The sequence below is a fragment of the Eleginops maclovinus genome, chromosome 7 (assembly GCF_036324505.1).
Source record: "Eleginops maclovinus isolate JMC-PN-2008 ecotype Puerto Natales chromosome 7, JC_Emac_rtc_rv5, whole genome shotgun sequence".
NCBI classification, from domain to species: domain Eukaryota; kingdom Metazoa; phylum Chordata; class Actinopteri; order Perciformes; family Eleginopidae; genus Eleginops; species Eleginops maclovinus.
Genome location: NC_086355.1, coordinates 2,475,172 through 2,496,783, shown reverse-complemented (window position 1 = coordinate 2,496,783; position 21,612 = coordinate 2,475,172). Strand labels below are relative to the sequence as shown.

At 42.4% G+C, this 21,612-nt stretch overlaps 1 protein-coding gene across 6 annotated transcripts in view; it reads right to left on the bottom strand.

Annotated features, from left to right (window-relative positions):
• The window catches only part of satb2 (SATB homeobox 2), a 55,407-nt gene that overhangs the window by 5,012 nt on the left and 28,783 nt on the right, over positions 1 to 21,612 (bottom strand). For 4 of the 6 annotated variants that reach the window (XM_063888212.1, XM_063888213.1, XM_063888215.1 and 1 more), the window contains 9 exons: positions 21,096 to 21,228; positions 19,294 to 19,417; positions 18,393 to 18,495; positions 15,749 to 15,799; positions 14,924 to 15,495; positions 13,444 to 13,656; positions 12,758 to 12,844; positions 11,542 to 11,694; positions 9,628 to 9,822 (listed from right to left, as the gene is read on the bottom strand). In XM_063888212.1, coding sequence (XP_063744282.1) covers positions 9,628 to 9,822; positions 11,542 to 11,694; positions 12,758 to 12,844; positions 13,444 to 13,656; positions 14,924 to 15,495; positions 15,749 to 15,799; positions 18,393 to 18,495; positions 19,294 to 19,417; positions 21,096 to 21,228 — 1,631 coding nt within the window. The remainder of the gene's footprint in view (positions 1 to 9,627; positions 9,823 to 11,541; positions 11,695 to 12,757; positions 12,845 to 13,443; positions 13,657 to 14,923; positions 15,496 to 15,748; positions 15,800 to 18,392; positions 18,496 to 19,293; positions 19,418 to 21,095; positions 21,229 to 21,612) is intronic. The other 2 variants (XM_063888216.1, XM_063888218.1) reach the window with 2 other exon arrangements.

Below are 21,612 nucleotides of genomic sequence, written 5' to 3'. Positions count from 1 at the left end.
ATTTCTATCGTCTTAAATCTTGTCTAATCCAGTTTGGCAGGTTTTCAGCAAGATTTATCAACAGGAGAGAAAGGCTAGTAAAATCCAAAGAGAGATAATAGATGCAACCAAACAATGACACTACAAGAGGATGAACGTTATACTGAATGGTTGTATCAGGATTTTTACTGTCTCAAATCGTATGTAATTTAGGTTTTGACAGTGCTGCAGAAGGAGCTCAATGTTTAGCAGCTTTCAGCAGAGGTTCTTTAAAAAAAAGCACACGTGAAAAGGTCCCGGAAAATGTGAAAAGACGTTATAAATAGAGACAACGAGAGCAGGCGTAGAAAGGAGTTCTGGAAGTAGAGACTGATAAACCTAACTTGGGGGAGAATAACTGTTTTTTCTACATTGGACAGGAAGTAACCAATATATAAAGTGAAAGGAGGAACTTTATATGATTGTAACTGGATTTCTCTCGTCTCAGATTTTGTGTAATCCAGGTAATGGACAGGTCTGGCAGGTTTTCAGGGAGATTGATCTGCAGGATTTAAAAAAGCAAAGGTAAAAAATAAAAGATAGGTGTGTGTTAGTCCGATGGTTGGAGCTCTTGTTGGGGGTCCAGCGTGGTGTTAATGTGTGTGTGTGTGGGGGGGGGGGGGGTGCAGTGGGGCTCTGGTTGTTTGTCAGGAGGGGGGAGGCTGTGTTGCAGCGTTGCGGTCGTGTCCCGCCTCTGCCTCTAACAGCAGGGAGGGGCCTCCCCACTGGAATGCCCAGCTATAAATCTGCGGTGCATTAAAATTAAAGGACCCACATAAAGATAATAGTCATTCGCTTTTCTCTCCCTTCTATTCAATAATAACAGGGTATTACTTAAATAATATCGAGGGCAGGCCAGACCATGAAATTGCACCGATTTGGGCTTTATTTTCAGGGGGTGGAATGACGGATTTACAGGAATCCAGAGTTTTTTTTGGGTCATTTTTCTCTCTACCTCCTTCCCCCCCAAACTTCTGAAATATGTACCCCTGCCCTAATGAGGACCACACAGCCACAAACATCCCCCGTACGAACTCCCTGAGACACTTAATAACTAAATTGAGGGTAAACCGTGGAGGGGATTGTGAAACAAACCCAGCCTCCACCCACGGAGCTTCATCAGTTCTCTTGCTTTTTTGGGCCGACAGCAAAAGGACTCTTGGATCTATCGCCACACACATATATACACACACACACACACACACACACACACACACACACACACACACACACACACACACACACACACAAATACATGCAACAAAGGCGGGTCTGGTCTCCTTCATGCACTAATGATGATGTTGCAGAGCAGAGCCAAACACAGAGCTGCTCCTCCACAGTTTATCCCTCTGTTTGTGCAAATGGACATCCCCTCTCTCTATAGTGTTCTCCCTGCAGTGTCTTTAGCTCCTTCTATCTGAGGGTGCGTTCATAAATATTCACCAAGGCCGAACTGAGACAATAATTCAAGCCGGGAGATTGACTCCGTGCCAGGCCAACCTCCAGACCACTAATTTTGTAGGCTAATCTTATTTTATTTTATACCAGTCTTGTTATAAATGTGGCCTCTATGCGGAGGAAAGTTACCCAGAATACAAAATAGGTCTATTAGCTTTTAAGGCTCACGATTATTCTGGAAAACTAAAATAATTAACGCCAATTAATCACACCCCAAAATAAAGGTAAATGCTACTATTTTAAACAAATCATTATAAATCACACATTATTATTGTGATTAATGCATTAAATGTTGAATCGATGGCCAACAGCAGTAGTTATTAGTATGATTTTGTTGATAGAGCAGCGCGCGATGTGAAAGTACTGTTTAATTAATCGCTAAGCTAGCTAGCTAAATAGCTCCTGTTCTTGCCAACTCCTAACGTTAGCTATACCATATTTTCTAACTTAGTTTTTACAAGCCTTTCATGTCTCATCATAAAGATCTCTTACTTATTATCCTACATTACATGTGTCACTGCAGTGAGTCTGCTTTCTACACCCCCGAGGTACTACATTTAAAGTGGCACGTGACCTCCTGCTACAATGCTAAAGCTCAAAGCATGCTATAAAGTCATGGCCAAGGTGGGATTACAGACGGTTCATATGCACTACATGTTGGTGGGATACAAGGATAACAAGTACGGATACATGAAAAGGTCATCTCTTTCCGAACCCGTTTCCTCACTGTTTATGTGAACCTTTTTCTGGGATTAGCTAATGTAGCTACTTTAGCCCTTTAGCCGTTTAGAAGTTGAATGCTACGTAAAGCGAAACGGATAGTAGCGAGATGTGCAAATGAGCTGTGTTTGGTTCCATCTGTGCAGCTACAGACACCTTTTCAATCTGCCATTTGTTTTCATTATACACATCCAGAGGAACACGTTTCTTTTATGCATTTAGACTAACCCGTTCTTTAACTCGTGTTTGAATAGAAAGCTGTTTCTTCGAACAACAACGCTCTGATTTTACTGTCAGCTTCCTCCTTCCTCCCGCTCACCTCACCTCTAATGCAGCAGGACACTAATGAAGTGGGCCTCTGCCAAACCAACATGACTCCACATCCAAATCAGCCTCAAACTGGTGCATGCCAGGAGAACCCCCACCCCTGCATCTCCACATGCCCTTAACCTCCACTCCTTCTCACCAACAACTCCCCTTTCTACACCTTTGACCCTCCCTGTGTCTGTCCTCCTCACACTCTTTGACCCCCACGACTGTCTCTCTCACTCGGGTGATAATATCTGTGGGGAAATGATTTACTGTAGTTAATGTGAGACTTACTTTGGGTTTGTATTAAGAGTATTTTCTGCATTGGATTTAAGAGAATTTACTTTGATTTATTGACTTAACTAGATGCACTTTTTAAAATAAAACAAAGATGCTTCATCACATGCTTTAGATCCAAAAGGGAAATCAAAATAAGCATATTATAAGTTAAATTAAAGCTGTTCACAAGGCAGTGTTATATTAAAGGGGACTAAGATAAGTCCTTATTATTTTATAAATACACATATAAAGAAAACACATATTTCGGGCTAGACTCGGGGGCAGAAATCTGTAATAGATGAGGAATATGCAATTGTAATGGTGCAAAAATCTGGACGTTGGTGCATAACATAGCTATTATTTTTCCTGCAAATTCTCGCTGGATGCAACTTGACTCGTCGGTAATCAGTGTCTTCTTACAGCACAGCTTTTGGGTGCGTGGGAGCAGAAAATCCAGGTGAAAATCATTACACTGATCCGTGTTGTTCGGTAAATATAATTTAGAAAGTTTTAGTCATAAGTCATGGAGGGTAGACTTACACCCCGGGGACAATTACAGAGAAATGTAACCAACCCTCCTCCTCCACCTCCTCCTCCTCCTCCTCCTCCTCCTCTATGGTTGAGGTTCGGTTAGGTTTAGGGATAAAAACGACTTTGTTAAAGCGAAGGAAGGATGTTGGTTTGTGCTCAACAACCAGTCTGTTAGGGTTAGAGAAAGGCTGTGGTCAAAGTTCAAAGACAACATGGAACTTTTATAAGAAACGTTTAAGAGAAACGGAGAGTCATAAGCTTTGTTGACCATAGAAAAGACAATACAAACTTTATTTTTGAGGGAATTAAAAGCCGCGTGCACTTTTGTTTCAACACTTTTCACATGGTCACAAATCTGTGAGAAATACACAGTCTCTGTAAATACTTTGACTTGTATTTGACTCAATGATTGTATTTATTTCCACGTTTTTTCCTACACTTTACTTCATTTAATAACGGCTGAGTTAACAAACTGCTAAAGACTTAATGGAAGTATGAGAATGAATGTGATAATCTAATGCAATCCAGTGATCCAATTATAAGATGGTTAGAATTGGTTCCACCTCAAACAGCCCTGATGGTAAAATGCACACATTATATAAGCAGCAAAAGGGGCATTTTTATGGGTAATACTGACTTGAGTTTAGCTGATAATACTCTTTCTAAAGTACAATTTGTACTGCACTTGTAGAGACTATTATTAATATAACTTAATTAACTGATTTTTTTTCTAACTGCAGAGTAAATGCTGTTTCAATGAATCCTCGGTGGGCAAACTGAGCTCATTGTGTTCTGGATATGTTCCATTAACATCCTTCTCTTCAGGAATAAAAAAAGCACATTTACTTACTAATTTGAAAACAAGGTTGCAGTTTATATTTGTCTCTTTTCAGCTCCTATTTCTGACCGTCTCTTTGACCATTAGTCTCTTTGGGAGCGACTTCCTGTCACTGCGCAGCAACACAATACAGCCCAGAGCTCCAAAACCACTAAAACTGGAGCCTTTTCCTCATTCAATATTCCTGAAAAACTTCTCCCCCTCACTCCTTCCCTCCCTCCCTCTTTCTCTGCCCCCTCCTCCCTCCCTCCCTGTCTCCCTCTCTCCTGGCAGCACTGTGAGTGCTCTGCAGTCAAATGAGAAACTTTTCTTTTCAACGTAAATCAAGGCAAATTACGGCACAGAACTATGAAAGAATTATAGAACATGAAATATTCATCGTCTCCTTAATGAGCTCTGGTCCTCCAAGGGCCCCTAACTCTCCCTCTCTCCCCCCCCCCCCCTCTCCCCCCTCTCTGTGTGCAGTGTACGACCACCAGAGACACCATTAACACTGAGATAAATATGTAATGAAGGAAAAATCACTTCTCTGTTAGTTTTGTGCATGACTTCACCTTTCCCGTTAATCAGTGTTTTTCTCTTAATTTCTCATTCTGCCCGTCTGTGTGCCTGTCTCTCTCTCTCTCTTCTCCTGTCTGTCTCTCGCTCTTGCATTTTAATAAGTGTGTGTGTGTGTGCGATTCATACGGACTAAAGGGAGCATATGAGTCACGATGTAGTTCCTTTTTCTTAATGTTAGATAATGTTTCTCTGATGAAAAACTGAAAACACGTAATGTTAACGAGGCAAGCTGGGTGTGTGTGTGTGTGTGTGTGTGTGTGTGTGTGTGTGTGTGTGTGTGTGTGTGTGTGTGTGTGTGTGTTGCATTTTTTTCTCAAACTGTGTGTGGTATTCATTCCATTTATCTGCAATTAAACAATTAACTTAATTGTGGTTTGCCAAAAAAATAAAAAATAAAAAACTCCACCCTGAGAATGAGAGGCCACCGGGGTGCAGTGAAGGGGGGGGGGGGGAAGGGGAGACAGACAGAGAGGAGGAGGGGGGGACAGGCAGCTACTTCCTGTCAACGAAGAAAACAAAGTGTTGTTGCTTTGACAACAACATAAAGAACTGTGATTATATTTTGTAATAGTTAGTTTTCAAAGACAGAAAAAGAGTATTTCATGTTTTATGAACTTTAATGCTTTCTTTCCTTTAAATAATTAAACCATTTGATGTTATGGTCGCTAATTGCATCTCGTTCTGATTTGTTTTGTCTCTGATTTCAGGGTAGAAACTGCTATAAATGTCATGTTTATTGAGGTTATTGTGGTCCTTTGTTTATGACAGAACACTGTTTCGCAATAGTGAAATGTAATGAAGTACAAGTACTGGACTTAAGGACCCTTTTGAGGTACTTGTAGTGTTTATACTTATGGTACTTTATACTGCAACCTATCGACCATCTAGGTAAAGAGTCTCATTATGCAGGACTTGTCACAGAGCATTTTTACAGTTTAGTATTGCTTACCTAAAATCTGGGTCTTTCTTCCCCTCCTGACAGTCTGTAGAGCTTTTATTTATTCCTCTCTTTGTCAACAAATCCAAACTGAAAGACCAGAACCAACAATGCACTGGTCTGTCTCAATAATTAGCCGTTTCTCTACACCAGCTTCAGACTAACTGGTTGCTACTCCTAACTCTCCCCATCAATCTGAGTCCACTGAGCTGAGGAAGCACCGCTCCGCTGGTGAAAACTGCCTGCATTGTACGGAGTATTTCTCTTGGTGGGAACTTTCCAAACTCGGGGAAAAGTAATACCTGATCACGTCACCGGCATTTTCTTGGCTCGGAGACACTATCATGTTGCATTATGGGAAGTGCAGCCGTTGCAGAGCTTGACACATCAAAGAGCGAGCAGGAAAAGTAAGAAATCTCAGCAGCAATTATCAACAATGCCGGCTCTAATATTCCTCTCGTACGGGTGCCCTCACAAAGCATTAAAAGCAGACTAAATATTTTTTAAAATGCACATATTTGATCCTTTTTTTCAGTCTGAAAGCTCTTATTAGTTTTCATGAGACTCTTAAATCAATCCATACCTTTGTAACAGTTCTGCTCTGGCATCCAATCAAAGATGCTCTATAACTTTCTAGTCCATCTCCAAACAAGATCCCACCCCTCCTATCCCAGACTCCACATCCACACTTGGGTTGCAAGATGTGAAAGCTGGAAAATCCCAGTCAGGAATACCTGTGATCGTCTAGACATCCTGCTCCTATTGTGCCAAGAAGCCTCTTCTTTTCCATGCAGCGTTTAATGTCTGATGGCAGGATTCAGACTGTAGTCGCCATCAGCCGTCTGGGGCCTTTCTGTGTCCAATCAGGTGAGATTAAAGCCTCGCTCCTGATCTATAGGCAGTAGAAGCTCCTCACTGGGGCTTTAAAATGAACCAACAGGCCACCATCAGCTGCCAACTCACATATTTGCCCTGAAAAACACAGCCAATAACCGATCATTTTGTCCATTCACTCACCCCTGACCCACACACACTTCCATAAATGTAGCAGTAGCATTGCTCCAGTAAAAGCAATTAAACAATGGCCTCTCTTTGGACTCATGTATGAGTTTTTACGGGGTGCATGCGGACGAATTGTTGATGCAAAATTTAAATTGAAAAAAGACCCTCCGATTTCACGGCTTTACAGTAAAGCTCCTTCGAAGAGGAGTGAGACACAACGAGAGGAAGGAGGAGGAAGTGTAGCGTCTTGTTCTAGTCCACCACTCCTGGGGTCTCAGCCTCGGTGAGCGGTCACACACACACACACACACACACACACACACACACACACATAAACAACCCCGAGACTTGCAGCAGAAATCAATTTAGCAAAAACAATAAAGAAATTATTTATAAGGGCAGCAGACTCTGCCAAATTAGCTGTGGGAGGCACTTAACTGCTACAGCCGTATGAAAGAGAGCCGTCAGTCATGGAGAAATGTGATGCTGACACACACACACTCACACACTCACACATACACACACACACACACTCACACACACACACACTACACCTGTAGAGACACAGTCAGAGATCGCCCAGAGTCTCAACATGCAAGCAGCGTCACACTACCATACATACAGTTAATACGTGTGTGTGTGTGTGTGTGTGTGTGTGTGTGTGTGTGTGTGTGTGTGTGTGTGTGTGTGTGTGTGCGTGTGTCACAGCACTATATACATTTTTCATGCGTGGTTCAGTTTTTGAGACCCTCTTACTGTCCACAACAAAAAAGAAAGGGGTGGGGGGGCTCACACCAACTATCAGTGTGAGATGCTGCGTGTGAATGTGTGAGAGTTTCAATATGTGTGTGTGTGTGTGTGTGTGTGTGTGTGTGTGTGTGTGTGTGTGTGTGTGTGTGTGTGTGTGTGTGTGTGTGTGTGTGGCAGATGGGACACATGTGTGGTCTGTGGTGGCAGGCTGGCTGGAGCCTGAGGTTTGGTGTGTGTGTGTGTGTGTGTGTGTGTGCGTGTGTAAATATGTTACCCCCAGCGCACACACACACACACACACACACACACACACACACACACACACACACACACACACACACATACCTCATTTCCCCATTAATAAATCACCAGTGTTTCACCACAGTTCATCTATCTCCCCGTGTCTGTCGAGGTGGGTGGGGTTGGGGGTGCTGGCCGTGGAGTGACTTTATTTTTAGTGTGTGTGAGGAGCAGAGGAATGTGGTACTGGTGTCACCACAGCTTCCTCCCAGTGTTCCCATCAGCCTGTGGATGGGAAGAGGAAGAGCCCTCTGTGGGCGGAGCAGCAACAGGATCCGTGTGTCTCGATAGGAAGTGGTCTGCTTCTGATCTATAGCATATGGTACATACTCTATGTGGGATATAATGGCTTATATATAAAGGGAGAGGAGGGGGGGGGGATTAGACAGAGCCTCTGTTAAATGGAGGACTCAGAGTGAAGTGTGAATTCTGCGTGTGTGGCGGTCCCTGACCTTTGACCTTTTCGTACTGGACTGCAGCAACTTGGACTTTTAGGAAAAGTGCATTTCATATTTTGGGAGATACCGTCATTCTGTCCTTTAGAAAGGCAGATTGAGACTGCAGATTAGTCAACAAATTAAAGTAAATCAACATTTAAATATCTATTTTGATCATTGGTTTAACAATAGTGTATGTTTCTTTATGCAGAAAAGTCAGAAGATGCCATTTAAAGGATCTGAAATATGGAGGTTTCCTGCTTTTTCGGTTTTAAAGTCATTTTAAAGTGAATTTTCTGGTGGTTTAAGACAATTCAAAGGCATCCCTTTTCAACTTTGAGGAAATAGGATGGCTCCAATGATTAATCCATAATGGAAATATGTGTGTTTGCAGCCAAACTGTGTGTTAAAACCTCTAAGGAGAACAGAGCTAACAAAGCTCAACTGTTTCTGTAGAGCGAATCTTCCGCTATGGATTTCTGTCAGTCTGCTGCTTAGAATCAATACCAGATAAGATATCCTCTGTGCAGACGAAGAGTAATAAAGACACAGAGTTCAGTGTGTGTGTGTATGTGTGTGTGTGTGTATGTGTGTGTGTGTGTGTGTGTGTGTGTGTGTGTGTGTGTGTGTGTGTGTGTGTGTGTGTGTGTGTGTGTGTGTGTGAGGTTACAGTAATGACAGAGGGAAAAAAGGTCGCTGTTTTTTCTTTCTCTGCAGCCTCCCCCCCCCTTACAAAATAATGTGGCATTTCCTCCCATGCCACACCACCCAGCAACACTGTTTACTCTTCCTTCCACTGGGACACAGACTCACACACACACACATAGACACACACACCCCAAGATCAAACAGCATAACTATGTATTTATACCAAATGAATATAATTAGGAATCAATAACAGGGGTGTGGCGGTTATGTAAAACTTGTAAGAGAAGTTTATCTGGGTGCCTTTACCTTCCTACTTTTGCTTCAGTAAGATCCTGAATTGACTACTTGTTCCACATTATTTTATAAATACTTTAATATAGGTACAATATTTTACTGTATGCATGAAATAGTTGCCATTTATTTTGTCGATTATTAATCAGTAAAATAATAGAAAACCAGGGAAGCAGCTGGCCCCCTTCCTGTCAAACTGAAGAGTTTTTATTCTATTTCTTCTGGTTTTTATTGATATTTTGTCAACAAATAGATAACGTGCATATGTGCACTGATTCAAAATCAAAACAGGTCGAGTAGATCATGTAAAAGCACATTTTCCGGATCCTTGTACATTGCGATGAAGTAAGAAAAGTTGTTTACAGTCAATTCCAGCTGAAGTAAATATTGAGGGGGAGGTGACGTGTGCAGGAAATCTGTTTTCAATGCATGAACCGGAGGTGGCGTCACATCTGGACACCGAGGGATATGAGGTGTGTGTGTGTGTGTGTGTGTGTGTGTGTGTGTGTGTGTGTGTGTGAGCGTGTGTGAACAGCTCTGCTTCTCACCTGTGCTTCCTGTGGCAGGTGCAGCACGGTGTGCAGCCTCTCGTTGTGGTGGTGTCTCGACTCCTCCTCGTACGCCAGGTCTCTCTCGGCCTGCGGCAGCGCCAGGAACCTCCGGATGGTGCAAAGGTTCTCCCACAGCGTGCGGTTCTCCGGGCTCGGGTTCTCCTTCCACCGGAGCAGCTCGCACAGCCAGCCCTGCACAGAGAAGGTGGGGGTCAAACCAAGACTTCCATATTGTAGGAGACATGCAGGTTTGGAAGTTAGATGAGTGGTCTTCTCCCATTTCCACTGCGTGATATGGACCTTTTTGTGATTCTGCTTAGAACATGGTACTTTCTATAGCACAACATCAGCCAAAGTACAAAGCACTCTGAGCTAATACTGAAAAGATGACGTCAAAACAGTGCAAGCTACTGAGTCACCGGGCATTCCTATACAAACCCCGCTTAATGCAAGGGAGAGAACTGTTTGCTTGATAGCAATCTCATGTGTGAACTGTAAATATAACGCCAAGAACACACAGAGCGGTGGCAGAGTGTGGCTGCTAGGTATACTTCATTTGTCTGTGGCCTTGAAGCGTGTTCCTGTGTTTCAGGTGAGAGGAAATTCTGTTACAGAGGTCAACATGTCACAGGACTGCTGGTACTCTCTGGCCACAATTTAGCCAAAAGATAAACTATCCCGACCGGCCAGTTTTCCCATTGCACAGCAGTTTGCCACCGGCTGCACCTTTCCACTGCTTGGTGTGTTTTCTAGCATCAGTGTAAAGCCAACAGCCAGGTAGCTTAGCTTAGCATGAAGGGGGAAACGGGTAGCCTGTCTCCGTCCAAAGGCTCAAACATTGCACCAGGGAAATCTCACTCAGTGACACCTTATGTCTCGATGACTCTGGAATATTTTTGTAAGCCTGACCCAGTGACTTCAGAATCAGAATACCTTTAATCGTCCTGTATAGTTAAGTCACTGTGAGCTGCAAATAAAACTCCAGCCAGGCTAGAAGCTGCTCTTGTTTCCAGTCTTTATGCTAAGCTAAGCTAGCCTCCTGCTGTAGCTTCACATTAACCACAAAGATATGAGAGAGGTATCAATCTGTTTCCTCTAAAACAATATCGCTGGGGGACTTCCTGTGTAACATTCTGTTTTATGGACCTTCTCCAGCTGTAAAACTACACCTTTCATCAGTAGCAGTGTGTGAAGAGAAGGAAGAGGATGAGAGTAAGACGAAGTTTGAGCATAAAGGGTCAATTAAATAAGAAATAGCAGACAAAGACAGAGAAATATGAAGGTTTTAGGAGGGGATTATCAAACAGAGTGGAGAAAGTTTGATGGAGTGTGTGTAGGAGAGGAAGCTGGGGGAAGGAGAGCTGGAGAAGATTTGATTATATCTGCTAGACTGCTTCAGTTTGACACCAGCTGTTGTGTTCAACCAGCCACCGCGGGCAGCGTCTCCTCCGCTAATAGCTGATCGTCTCCTCTCTGTCCTCTCGGCCAGCTGCAGCAGATGGGAGCACTGAGCCGTGACCCGAGCCCCCCCCCCCCAGACCCAACAACCTGGGGGACCGCACTAACTGCTCACACATACATGTAGTGTATACATGATGCATAGATCTCTACATGCTATTGCCTCTCTCTCACTTGCACCGTTTAACTCGTAGCCACATCTCAATGCACTGCATCCATAAATAAAGGCATTTCATTCCTGTGTGTTTGCTGTCTTCACTTTGAAATATATAAAACATGCACATTTTAGTTTGTTCTTCTATATTTTCTGTCACTGGTTCCTCTCACAACCTATCGTTCTGTTGGTCTGAGGAGTGCTTCTCATGCATACTTGCACCGAAACACCAAAGCATGCAAACACCTACTGGGTAATAAACCTGATTCTGAATTATTTTCCCCCAGTGTTCTCCTCACCTGGCTCTTGTTGGCGGCCACCTTAGCGAACAGCGCTTGGGACACCTTCGCTCTCTTCATCTCCTGCTGGATCTCGTCGTAGATTCCCGACGTTATGTTGACCAGAGACTCCAGCTTCAGAGGCAGATCAGAGGCCGGGCCGGGGGGCTTCGGCTGGAGGAGAGACAAGATCAACATTACCCTGTTATACACGGTGAGTCCAAATTAAACCACCTGATTGGTTAATGTTTAACGAGGATATGCTTTGAGGTTTGGATGACAGGAAATATCATAAAGACTGCTTTATATATTATACCGAACAAAGGATTCTTAAGTAGGTAGCACTTATTTGAAGCCAATGCTGTAGCTTTTAAAATGTTTGGCAGGATTCTTAATGTTTTTAGTTATTAAGTCATGTTGGATAAAGAAGTCCTTAAAAATTCTTCAAACACATTTAATAATAATATTTTAAAAAAGGCCTTAATTGTTTTTAAAATGTCTTAAAGAAATGGGATTTTTTTTTTCCCACATTGCAAAATAAATATCAAAATAATTGATTAAATATATAAAACATAACTTTTACTGAATGACTCTTACAGTAACGTCATGCAGATCCAAAAATCTGCATTACATTTCACCCGAGAGGCATGATAAAGTCTTAAATCTAACTCATGAGGCCGCAGGAACCCTGTAAAGTATTTTCTAAAAAGCGTGTAAACACAACGAGATATCATCAGCTGACGATCGGCCCGGGAACAGACATGCAGAGTTTCCTGAACATCAGCCGCACATCTGCAGCGCACGTCTCCACATGAATTTTGTTTACAGATCAAAGTCATTAAGTCGTCCTCTTTTGTCTTTCTTTGTTGTTTCTGTTTGAATGAGCATGTATTGGCTCTCAGAGAGCTTGTATACACAGCGTTTGAAGTCGTCCACGAGACATGCACAGACCGGCCGGCTCACATTCCCTCAGTGTAAACCGAGCGCAGATTATTTTACATAGACATAATAAGAATAGCGCACACATTCAGCCCCTGCCATGAATCAGAGGGGACTCCTTATCACTGAAGTTGCTGAATTGTTATGTGCACATGGAAAGAGATGCTGCATAATGTCCTTCGTGTTTACAATATGCTGTGATGGCTTTGAAGCCGCTCCTCCGTTATAAGTGGAATTTGTTTAAGGTCTCTGGACGTGATGCGCTGCAGCCGGCTCTGAGAGATGGCAGATAGCTCACCGAGTTGGAGATCTTAGTCTTGTTCTTCCAGATGGAGGCCCAGGTATCAGGAGTGATTTGGTCATCCAGGCCTCTCTCCCACACCTTCTGTGCAGAACACATGCAAAACACACATGTATGCATGTTACAGTCCCATGTTTACGCCACTGAGGATCACCTTTCACTTCATGGACGTGCAAGAGATAAGTTGTTGGAGGAGTTGTTGCTCTAACCCTATTTTAGAATAGGAAAAAGTGTCCTAAAGCCTCAATAAAGTGGCCTCTTACTTTTGAATGCCACTTTTTCCAACATACACATCCATCCTTTTTGCAGGGTCTAACTTTTGGTGCATTTTTAGAATATTATTTTACCTTATTAACTATTTTTTGAAAGCCTCAATACAAGGTTTACCAATACATGACCTAAAAATGTAATCATATGTATTCAAATTGCACTTTTTCTGCACTTTGAGCTACAGTTAGTGAAGGTGCATTGTTTTCAGTTGCTGGTTTTCTATGCATGCTTTTAATTATCGTGTCTAGGGAGGATGTCATTTCATTTTATGCAATTTGGAAGCTGGAAGAAATAAAACATTAAAATCACTCAGTTAAAGTAAAACATACAATAAGAGAGGATTAGTTATCTATATTTTTGAAGCCTGTTCTTTGTCTCTGGAAACTTCATCCCGGTGTGTTTGCTGCACGGACCTGTGAGAGGCGGGGGGTGCCGGGGTTGGAGGAGTTGGAGGCAGGGAGACCGACGGTGGGGTTCATGGTGCGCTCTCTCTCCTCCTGGTAGATCCGGTCTCTCTCGCTCTCCGCCAGGTTCAGGAAGTTCTGCATGGCCTTCAGGTTCACCAGCAGGGACTGGGAGGCCGTGCGGGGGTCCTCCTCTTTCCTCAGGATCTCTGACAGCAGACCCTGCAGAGAGACACACAGGGGGGGACGAGGTTAGAGGGTGGACTCTGCAGAAAGGAGATAATATCAATCATTTCTAACCTCTATTATTCATATACAAACTAATATGCAATGAAGAAGGACACTCCAAAATAACTCAGTAAACACATTCAATGCATCAGAGTGTCTCCTCTGTAAATATTACTAAAGCATTAAGGTAAAAACAGGACTTTACCCTTCATTTTGGACTTCTAACTAATGATTACTTTATTTATTCATTACTGGATTAATTGTTAAAATAGTGAAAATCACATCAGAATGAAGTGACACAGTGTTTTGTCCAACCATCAGTTCAAAAATCTACGTAATTATTAGCTTTCCATAAGAAAATATCACAATAATGTCAGAAAAAGCAGGAAAATATCACGTGTTAAAAGCTGTAACATTGACATTTTAGCCTAAAAGATGATCAAAACAGTTAACTACTTCTTCAACACCTTTTTAATTAATCAGATATCATTTTAACTTTACTTTTATACCGTTAGTTCACTACCAAACATCATATTTAATCAGCTTAATGGTAAAAGTAAAGCACAAGATTTAGGATTTCTACTCAAATAAATGTAAAAGTTGTTTAGAACTGAAAAACAATTGAATTAATACACATTATTAGCATATGACTTTGACACTCACTGATACACAGACACTTGCAAACTGAGTAAAACACACCTGGCCTCTACACACAGGTCTACCTCCCATTGCACTGGTCTAATGGGCCGTGAGCTAACCAGTTTAGAAGAGCCTGAATGCATCAGGTGCAAAGTCAATGACCCAGCACGCTACCCTGCTACGCTAATGCTAATCCCCCGAGGAGGGTGACCGCAGAATTAGCTGTGAGACAAATGACAGTCCATCAGGGACGTCAGCTGCTACTTATTTCTATCAAATACGATGATTATCTTCTCTCGGCTGAGGTGGTGCGAGGGAACGAGAGCTATGATCAGTAGCTCAGCAGAGTGGTGCAGGAATGAGTCTTATAACCTGGAAATGAGTCAGCATTTCACCACTTTCTGTTCCCTCTCGATTTTGAATGTGTTTTGGGTTATTATGGGATGCAAACTTCCAGGTCAGCCTACACAAATACATCAAACAGCTCCACTAGTCTTTCCTGACTCCATCCTCAGCTTGTTGACACCTGAGCTACCCTCTCTCATCCTCTCTGACCTCGTCCTCCGCTCATCCCCCCACTGTCTCCTAACTTCTTGACCACAGTCGGTCCTGTTTTTCCTACCTGTGTGCGGTTGAAAGCCACACGGGCGAACACGGCCTGGGAGACACTAGCTCTCTTCAGCTCGTCTCTGACCTGCTGGTAGATTTCACAGGAGACCTCTGCGGCGGAGGCGTTGCTCCCGGGATGATCCCCGCCGACTTTGGACGCCCCCCGGGGGATGGGCGGGTGGTTGAGGAACTGCTGGTTGATGGCCTGCGGGTGCTGGTGGGCTAGCAGGCGGCTAACGGCTAGCTGCTGGTTGATGAGGTGGGCCATGGCGAGCTGTTGTCGCACCAGCTGGGGGGAGAGCTGGGGGGAGAGCAGCCCACCTGGACCCAGCAGGGGCTGCAGGGAGCCGGGCGGAGGCGGGGGAGGCACCTGGCCCGATCGGAGGGGAGGGCTGTGGTGCATGGGGCCGTGGGGCGAGGGCTGTTGTTGTGGGGGAGGAGGCTGCTGCGAGGGAGCCTGAGGGTCTCCGGCCTTCAGGAGGGGGCTGCCGGCACCCAGGTGACTGAGCTGAGCCAGGCCCGCCAGGTGAGGAAGGGGGGGTCTCTGGCCCAGCACGCAGAAGTCGGCCATGTTGTCTCTCTCGACTGGAGAGGGAGAAGAGAGGGTCACTACGGTTACATACACACTTTTATTTCAGGTGTTTGGATGTGTGTGAATATCGGGAAAACCCTTTCAAAAAAAAAAACTTAACGGAGCAAAAGGGGGGGGGGGGGGTTTCAATCAGTAAACAGTAAACAAAATACACATTTTCATACCGGTGTTAACAGTGGGATTCTGAAGCTGAATATTCTGTGGTAGAGAGTGAGGTCGAGCAAACACTTTGAAAAGCGTCCTTACTTTTAATTTCAGCAGCATCTCGTCCTGACCACATCTTCTCCAGGTAATCTACTGCTCAACAAAACACATGAGGAAGATAATCAGTCAGTAGGTAAGGTTCAGACGTTGTCTATCTACATGCATGAACAAAACAGTTCACGACAATCTCACCTCAAGGTCTATCTTTTAAACGTTGAGGCTAAACATTAAAGCCAAAAGAAATGAAAGCTGTTGAACCACTCCGACAAATTAATAATCTGATAATGCAGAGACACATTTACATAAAACTCCACATTCCAAAAAGACATATTCATTGGAAAGAATCTGAATTTGTCTACATATTACAATTCATATAGAAAAAAATGTAAAATCTGAAATTTGAAAAAAGTTGGATCTTTTAGGAAAGTGATCCTCTGTAGATGTAGCTCTGATTGACAGGTGTAGCAGCCAATCAGAGCGCAGTGAGCTCTTTGAAAGTACTGCCAGGTAAGGAGTGTAACCTCACCCTCCTCCATCCCCCCATCCTCTCTTTCCTGCTCTTTGTATTTTCACTACGGATGATTTTTGCTTCAGGACAGAGGACCGTGTGTTGGACTATATCAGAATCACTGCTAAACTGCAGTAGCAGGGCCAACCTTTTTCTACAAAGCCATATTTACATGCACCTTTCATCCCAGGTTGCATGTCTGCAGCTGATTTATGCTTTTTGCAGGGAGTCACAGATATCTACAGCACAGGTTTTTATTTATAGTGCGGTGTTGGATTTCACCTGATGAAAGAAACCCTGCAGCATTTATGATCAAGCCACCGTGCTTGAATTATATTCCCAGTGAAACGTGTTTACATTCTTATATTTACTTTATGATTTACAGCGACTGCACCGCCGCGCCTCTTTCACTGAAAAGGACACCACTGCTGTGTGTTCACGTTCATTCATTTCTAGGGAGATGTAATTGGGGTCGACAGAAGATAGATCTGTGTTTCTGAAAAGCAGAAGACGACTGACTGCTCTACAACTTCCTTATTTATCAAAGCAATGACAAAAGCTTGTGGCAAAAAAGTGTTTTAACTCAGATGCCGCTTTAACCATGAAGTGGAAATACATTTTTACAGAAGGTGCGCATCATCTAAAGGCAGAGGTATAAAGTAACAGCATTTACTGAAGTGCTCTACTTTATTTGAGTATTTCCATTTTCTGCTACTTTGTGCTTTTACTCCACTACATGTATTTAACCCCTTTAGTTGCAGAGATTAGGATTACTGATGGTAAATATAACCAGCCCTTAAATCAGACTGTAGTTCACCTGCAGTAAATCCAGCAGCTACCCTGCAGTATACAAAGCCATTAGAACTAGCTGCACCTTTACCAGCTCTGAGAACACTTTAATGATCAATCATTATAAAACATATCAGAGATATTATTCTGAAATGGACCAATCAGACAATGACTACTTTTACTGTCGCTACTTTAAGTACATTTAGAGGAGAGTACTTTCTACTTTCACTGGAGGAACATTTAGAATACTTTTACTGTGACAGAGTATTCCTACACTCTGGTACTTCTACTTTACTCAAGTACAAGATCTGAGTACTTCTACTTTACTCAAGTACAAGACCTGAGTACTTCTACTTTACTCAAGTACAAGATCTGAGTACTTCTACTTTACTCAAGTACAAGATCTGAGTACTTCTACTTTACTCAAGTACAAGATCTGAGTACTTCTACTTTACTCAAGCACAAGACCTGAGTACTTCTACTTTACTCAAGAACAAGACCTGAGTACTTCTACTTTACTCAAGTACAAGATCTGAGTACTTCTACTTTACTCAAGAACAAGATCTGAGTACTTCTACTTTACTCAAGTACAAGATCTGAGTACTTCTACTTTACTCAAGTACAAGATCTGAGTACTTCTACTTTACTCAAGTACAAGATCTGAGTACTTCTACTTTTGCTCAAGTACAAGACCTGAGTACTTCTACTTTACTCAAGTACAAGATCTGAGTACTTCTACTTTACTCAAGTACAAGATCTGAGTACTTCTACTTTACTCAAGTACAAGATCTGAGTACTTCTACTTTACTCAAGTACAAGATCTGAGTACTTCTACTTTTGCTCAAGTACAAGACCTGAGTACTTCTACTTTACTCAAGTACAAGATCTGAGTACTTCTACTTTACTCAAGTACAAGATCTGAGTACTTCTACTTTACTCAAGTACAAGATCTGAGTACTTCTACTTTTACTCAAGATCTGAGTACTTCTGCTTTAACTCAAGTACAAGATCTAGTACTTCTACTTTTACTCAAGATCTGAGTACTTCTACTTTTACTCAAGTACAAGATCTGAGTACTTCTACTTTTACTCATGATCTGAGTACTTCTCCCACCTCTGATTATTACCTTCCCCAAGAATCATTTTGTGACCTGTTTCCCTTGAGATGAAAAGAAAGTTCCAATATGTTGTTGTAGGTCTGTCAACTGTAAGAGCGTTGAAAGGCTCCTATTATCCTCAATTTCAGGTTAATATTTGTATTTCTTGTGGATGGAGGATTTTAGCCTTTGCAGACCATTTACATGCACTAAAACCTATAGAACACCCTATAGGAAAGGGAAAACCCTAAAAAGCATAATAGGGCCTCTTTAAAGAAGCTGTTCTTGCTCACCTTTCATATTTTTATATCTCTTGTACCAACGGGCAAACTCCTGGCACTTTGCGGTGGAGACGTTGGCGTAGTAGGAATTGTTCACGATGGAGGAAATCATACTCTGAGAGACAGAGAGGGGAAAGATCATTAATAACCAGCGTAATATGAAATGCTTACACTCACGCAACAATCTCATGGCACCCACACACACACACACACACACACACACACACACACACACACACACACACACACACACACACACACACACACACACACACACACACACACACACACACACACACACACACACACACACACAATAGCAATAGACAAACATTAATCACGACTGGAAGCCACCCATGGAAACTGGAGGCAGTGCAGAGAGGGAATCTCCAGCCACACACACATATGCTTACAATTGATGCCGCTATCAACACCAGAGCTGCATTTAAACACAGTACACACACACACAAACACACACACATAAATCTCACACAGCAGCATAGAGAGGGCTGAACATGCAGCTGGGGAGTTGAACATAATTGAGGAGACACTGCTTCGTTCTGTGGGGTGGAGTTTGATTAAAATGTAGCAATAAGAAATACAACGTAGGATTAATTTGAAATGTCTTTCTCATGAGAGCTGACTTTAGTCATTAGTCGCGACATGTGTTGGTCTAATCAGTGAGATAGATGTTTCAAATTAGGGATAAATACAACTTATAAACATATAAGAGACGGTTTTTACATAAGCAACAGTGACATGGATTAAATACCCGTTTAAATCATGTATTTTTAAGTAGATTGAAGACTTTAGTTTGCATTTAATTCCACATCTCCTCTATATGAAGGATTATTGAATACTGAAATTCTCTAAGTTGAGGAACATGAGTTGTTGTTGTTTTTGTTGTTGTTACCTGTGACAGCGGACACTCTTTGGCCAGAGTGCTTTGGTTCATCTCCTTCAGCAGATCTTTGAGAGCGTTCCTCACCGTCGTGTGGTTCCACTGTTCAGAGGGAAGGTCTTCCATCTTGGAAAAACTGCAACCAGCAAAGAAAGCAAACAGGAGTGAGTGAGAGATTTACCTGAAAAAGATAGCTTCAAATCTTGTGTGTTAGGAGTAAAAATGGCGGTTCGGAGAGCCATGAACCTGTTAGCTGAGCTCAGCTGAGCATAAAACCAGGGAACAGCTAGCCTCGTTACATTATCAAATAGCACAGAAAATGTGTGTAAAGTCCAAAACTGACATCCCAAATAATACAACTAATTACAATAACTATATCTGCCCCCATGGATGCAACCCCCCCCCCCCAAAAAAAGAATGACTTTATCAATGAATCAATCTAAAAACGTCTGGACTTGGTGTTTTATTTTCTACTTCAATTTAAATAGCTTTATTCCCTATCCTATGTTATTGTCACATATTGAAAAACTGTATATAATGTGTGAGATATTTAGCTTTAGAGTTGTAGATTTATTTTGTTCGAGTCATGCTAGCAGTTTCCCTCCGTTTCCACTCTTTATGCTAAGCTAGGCTAACTACAGTGCAGGCACAAGAGTGATTTCAATCTTCGAATTAAACTTTTCCTTTAATCCTAAATTAACCTCAAATGAATCCCTAGCCCTTCTGACCTCACACACATCCTGTATTAACCTCAAACCCCCCCGCCCCCACCCCAATCTCCCTGTTTTATATTTTGCATTTTAACCACAAATGAATCATTTGAGCACAACGTGTGCCAGACCTCTTCCATCGCCATGGATACGTGCACACAAACATGTAAACAAACCTGGCTGGTATGTTCCAGGACAATAACGATAAAACTTTCTTCTCATCTGGAGTTTATCTGGCTTTTTATCTGCCCATCAGGACCCCGCTCTTCACTCTGTTTTCCTGGCACACGGACTCTCGCAGATAATAGATAAATCCCCCGCGGGTTGTTTACAGTTTCAATATCGACCGCTTTGCAAATTTGATAGATATGGTAAATTCTTAAACTGCAATCAGCTGCAATGACATCAGTCACCCAGCGGGACCGAGCGTCTGAATCAGTGAGAGGTTCACTGTCTGCAGGAAATATGGACGTGCAGTGTACAGCTTTCTATCTAGCTCTAAAGCTAAATGTCCTCGTGCAAAACATGTGTCAATCATACTCAGAATTAAGTGTTTATTAACTACTGCCTCCATGAGTGTCTTGCACACTGCAAACCTGTCAAACAATTACCCACAAATGACTTTTGGTAGCAAAGAGAGTCATTATTAGATTTCCTAATTGTGTCAGGGCTGCAAAATTAATCAGAATTGTACCGTAGTGGTAATATGTGCAAGTGCAATATTCAAATTGCGTAATTGGCTCGTGCAATTTTCGTTTACAGGAAAATGTGTGTAATTATCTTTCTGAATTTTGGGGCTGCAGAGATTTTGTGTCAAACTAATTTCACTTAAATATCTGGGTTTGGTTGAACACCTTGATCCTTTAAATATCCATCAACTACGACTAACTGAATATGATGTAAAACACTGACATGTTAAAGGTCTGTTATTCCAACCCTTACTCCCCCTAAACTAGTAACAATTCAAATATATCTTCCAATGATCCGTCCAACCCTTGTTTCCCAAAAGCAGTGTCAGTCAACTATATCCCCAGTGCCCTACACTGAAGTCTACAGAATGGTTTGAGATGTAAGTGTGTGTGCAGGAGTGATATGAGCACTCACTCTGACCGCTGCAGCTGGATGCGCAGAGTGACCATGTGGTAAACCTCCATCAGCATGTCGGCCACCGTGGCTTCAGGAGCGTCCGTCAGGAAGTGGATCGGTAGAGGGTTCCACCGGCCCACCTTGATGATGCCTGCAGGGAAAACATGGAGGATTTAAAACACTGATTAGCTGAATTTGCAGCTCATATTATTTTCAATATCCATTTAATATCCTAATTATTTTCCTGACTAATGTTTTGGTTTTTACAAAATCCATGGTTTTTTTTTCTTCCAGGATTATGTCTTGAAATGTGTTATGTCAGTCCAAAAACCAAAAATGTTCACCATAAATCTCCATATTTGAGAGGCTGGAAGCTTCTTTCTTACCTGGATCCTTCAACAAAAATCCAATTGAATTATGTGGTTGGACTTTGGATAATGCTGGGAGTGATGACATCGAGAAGTCTCATTTTTGTTAGCTTGTGTGTTAGCTACAGACCTTAATTCAGGCTAACAACCAAAAAGACATTCAGAAA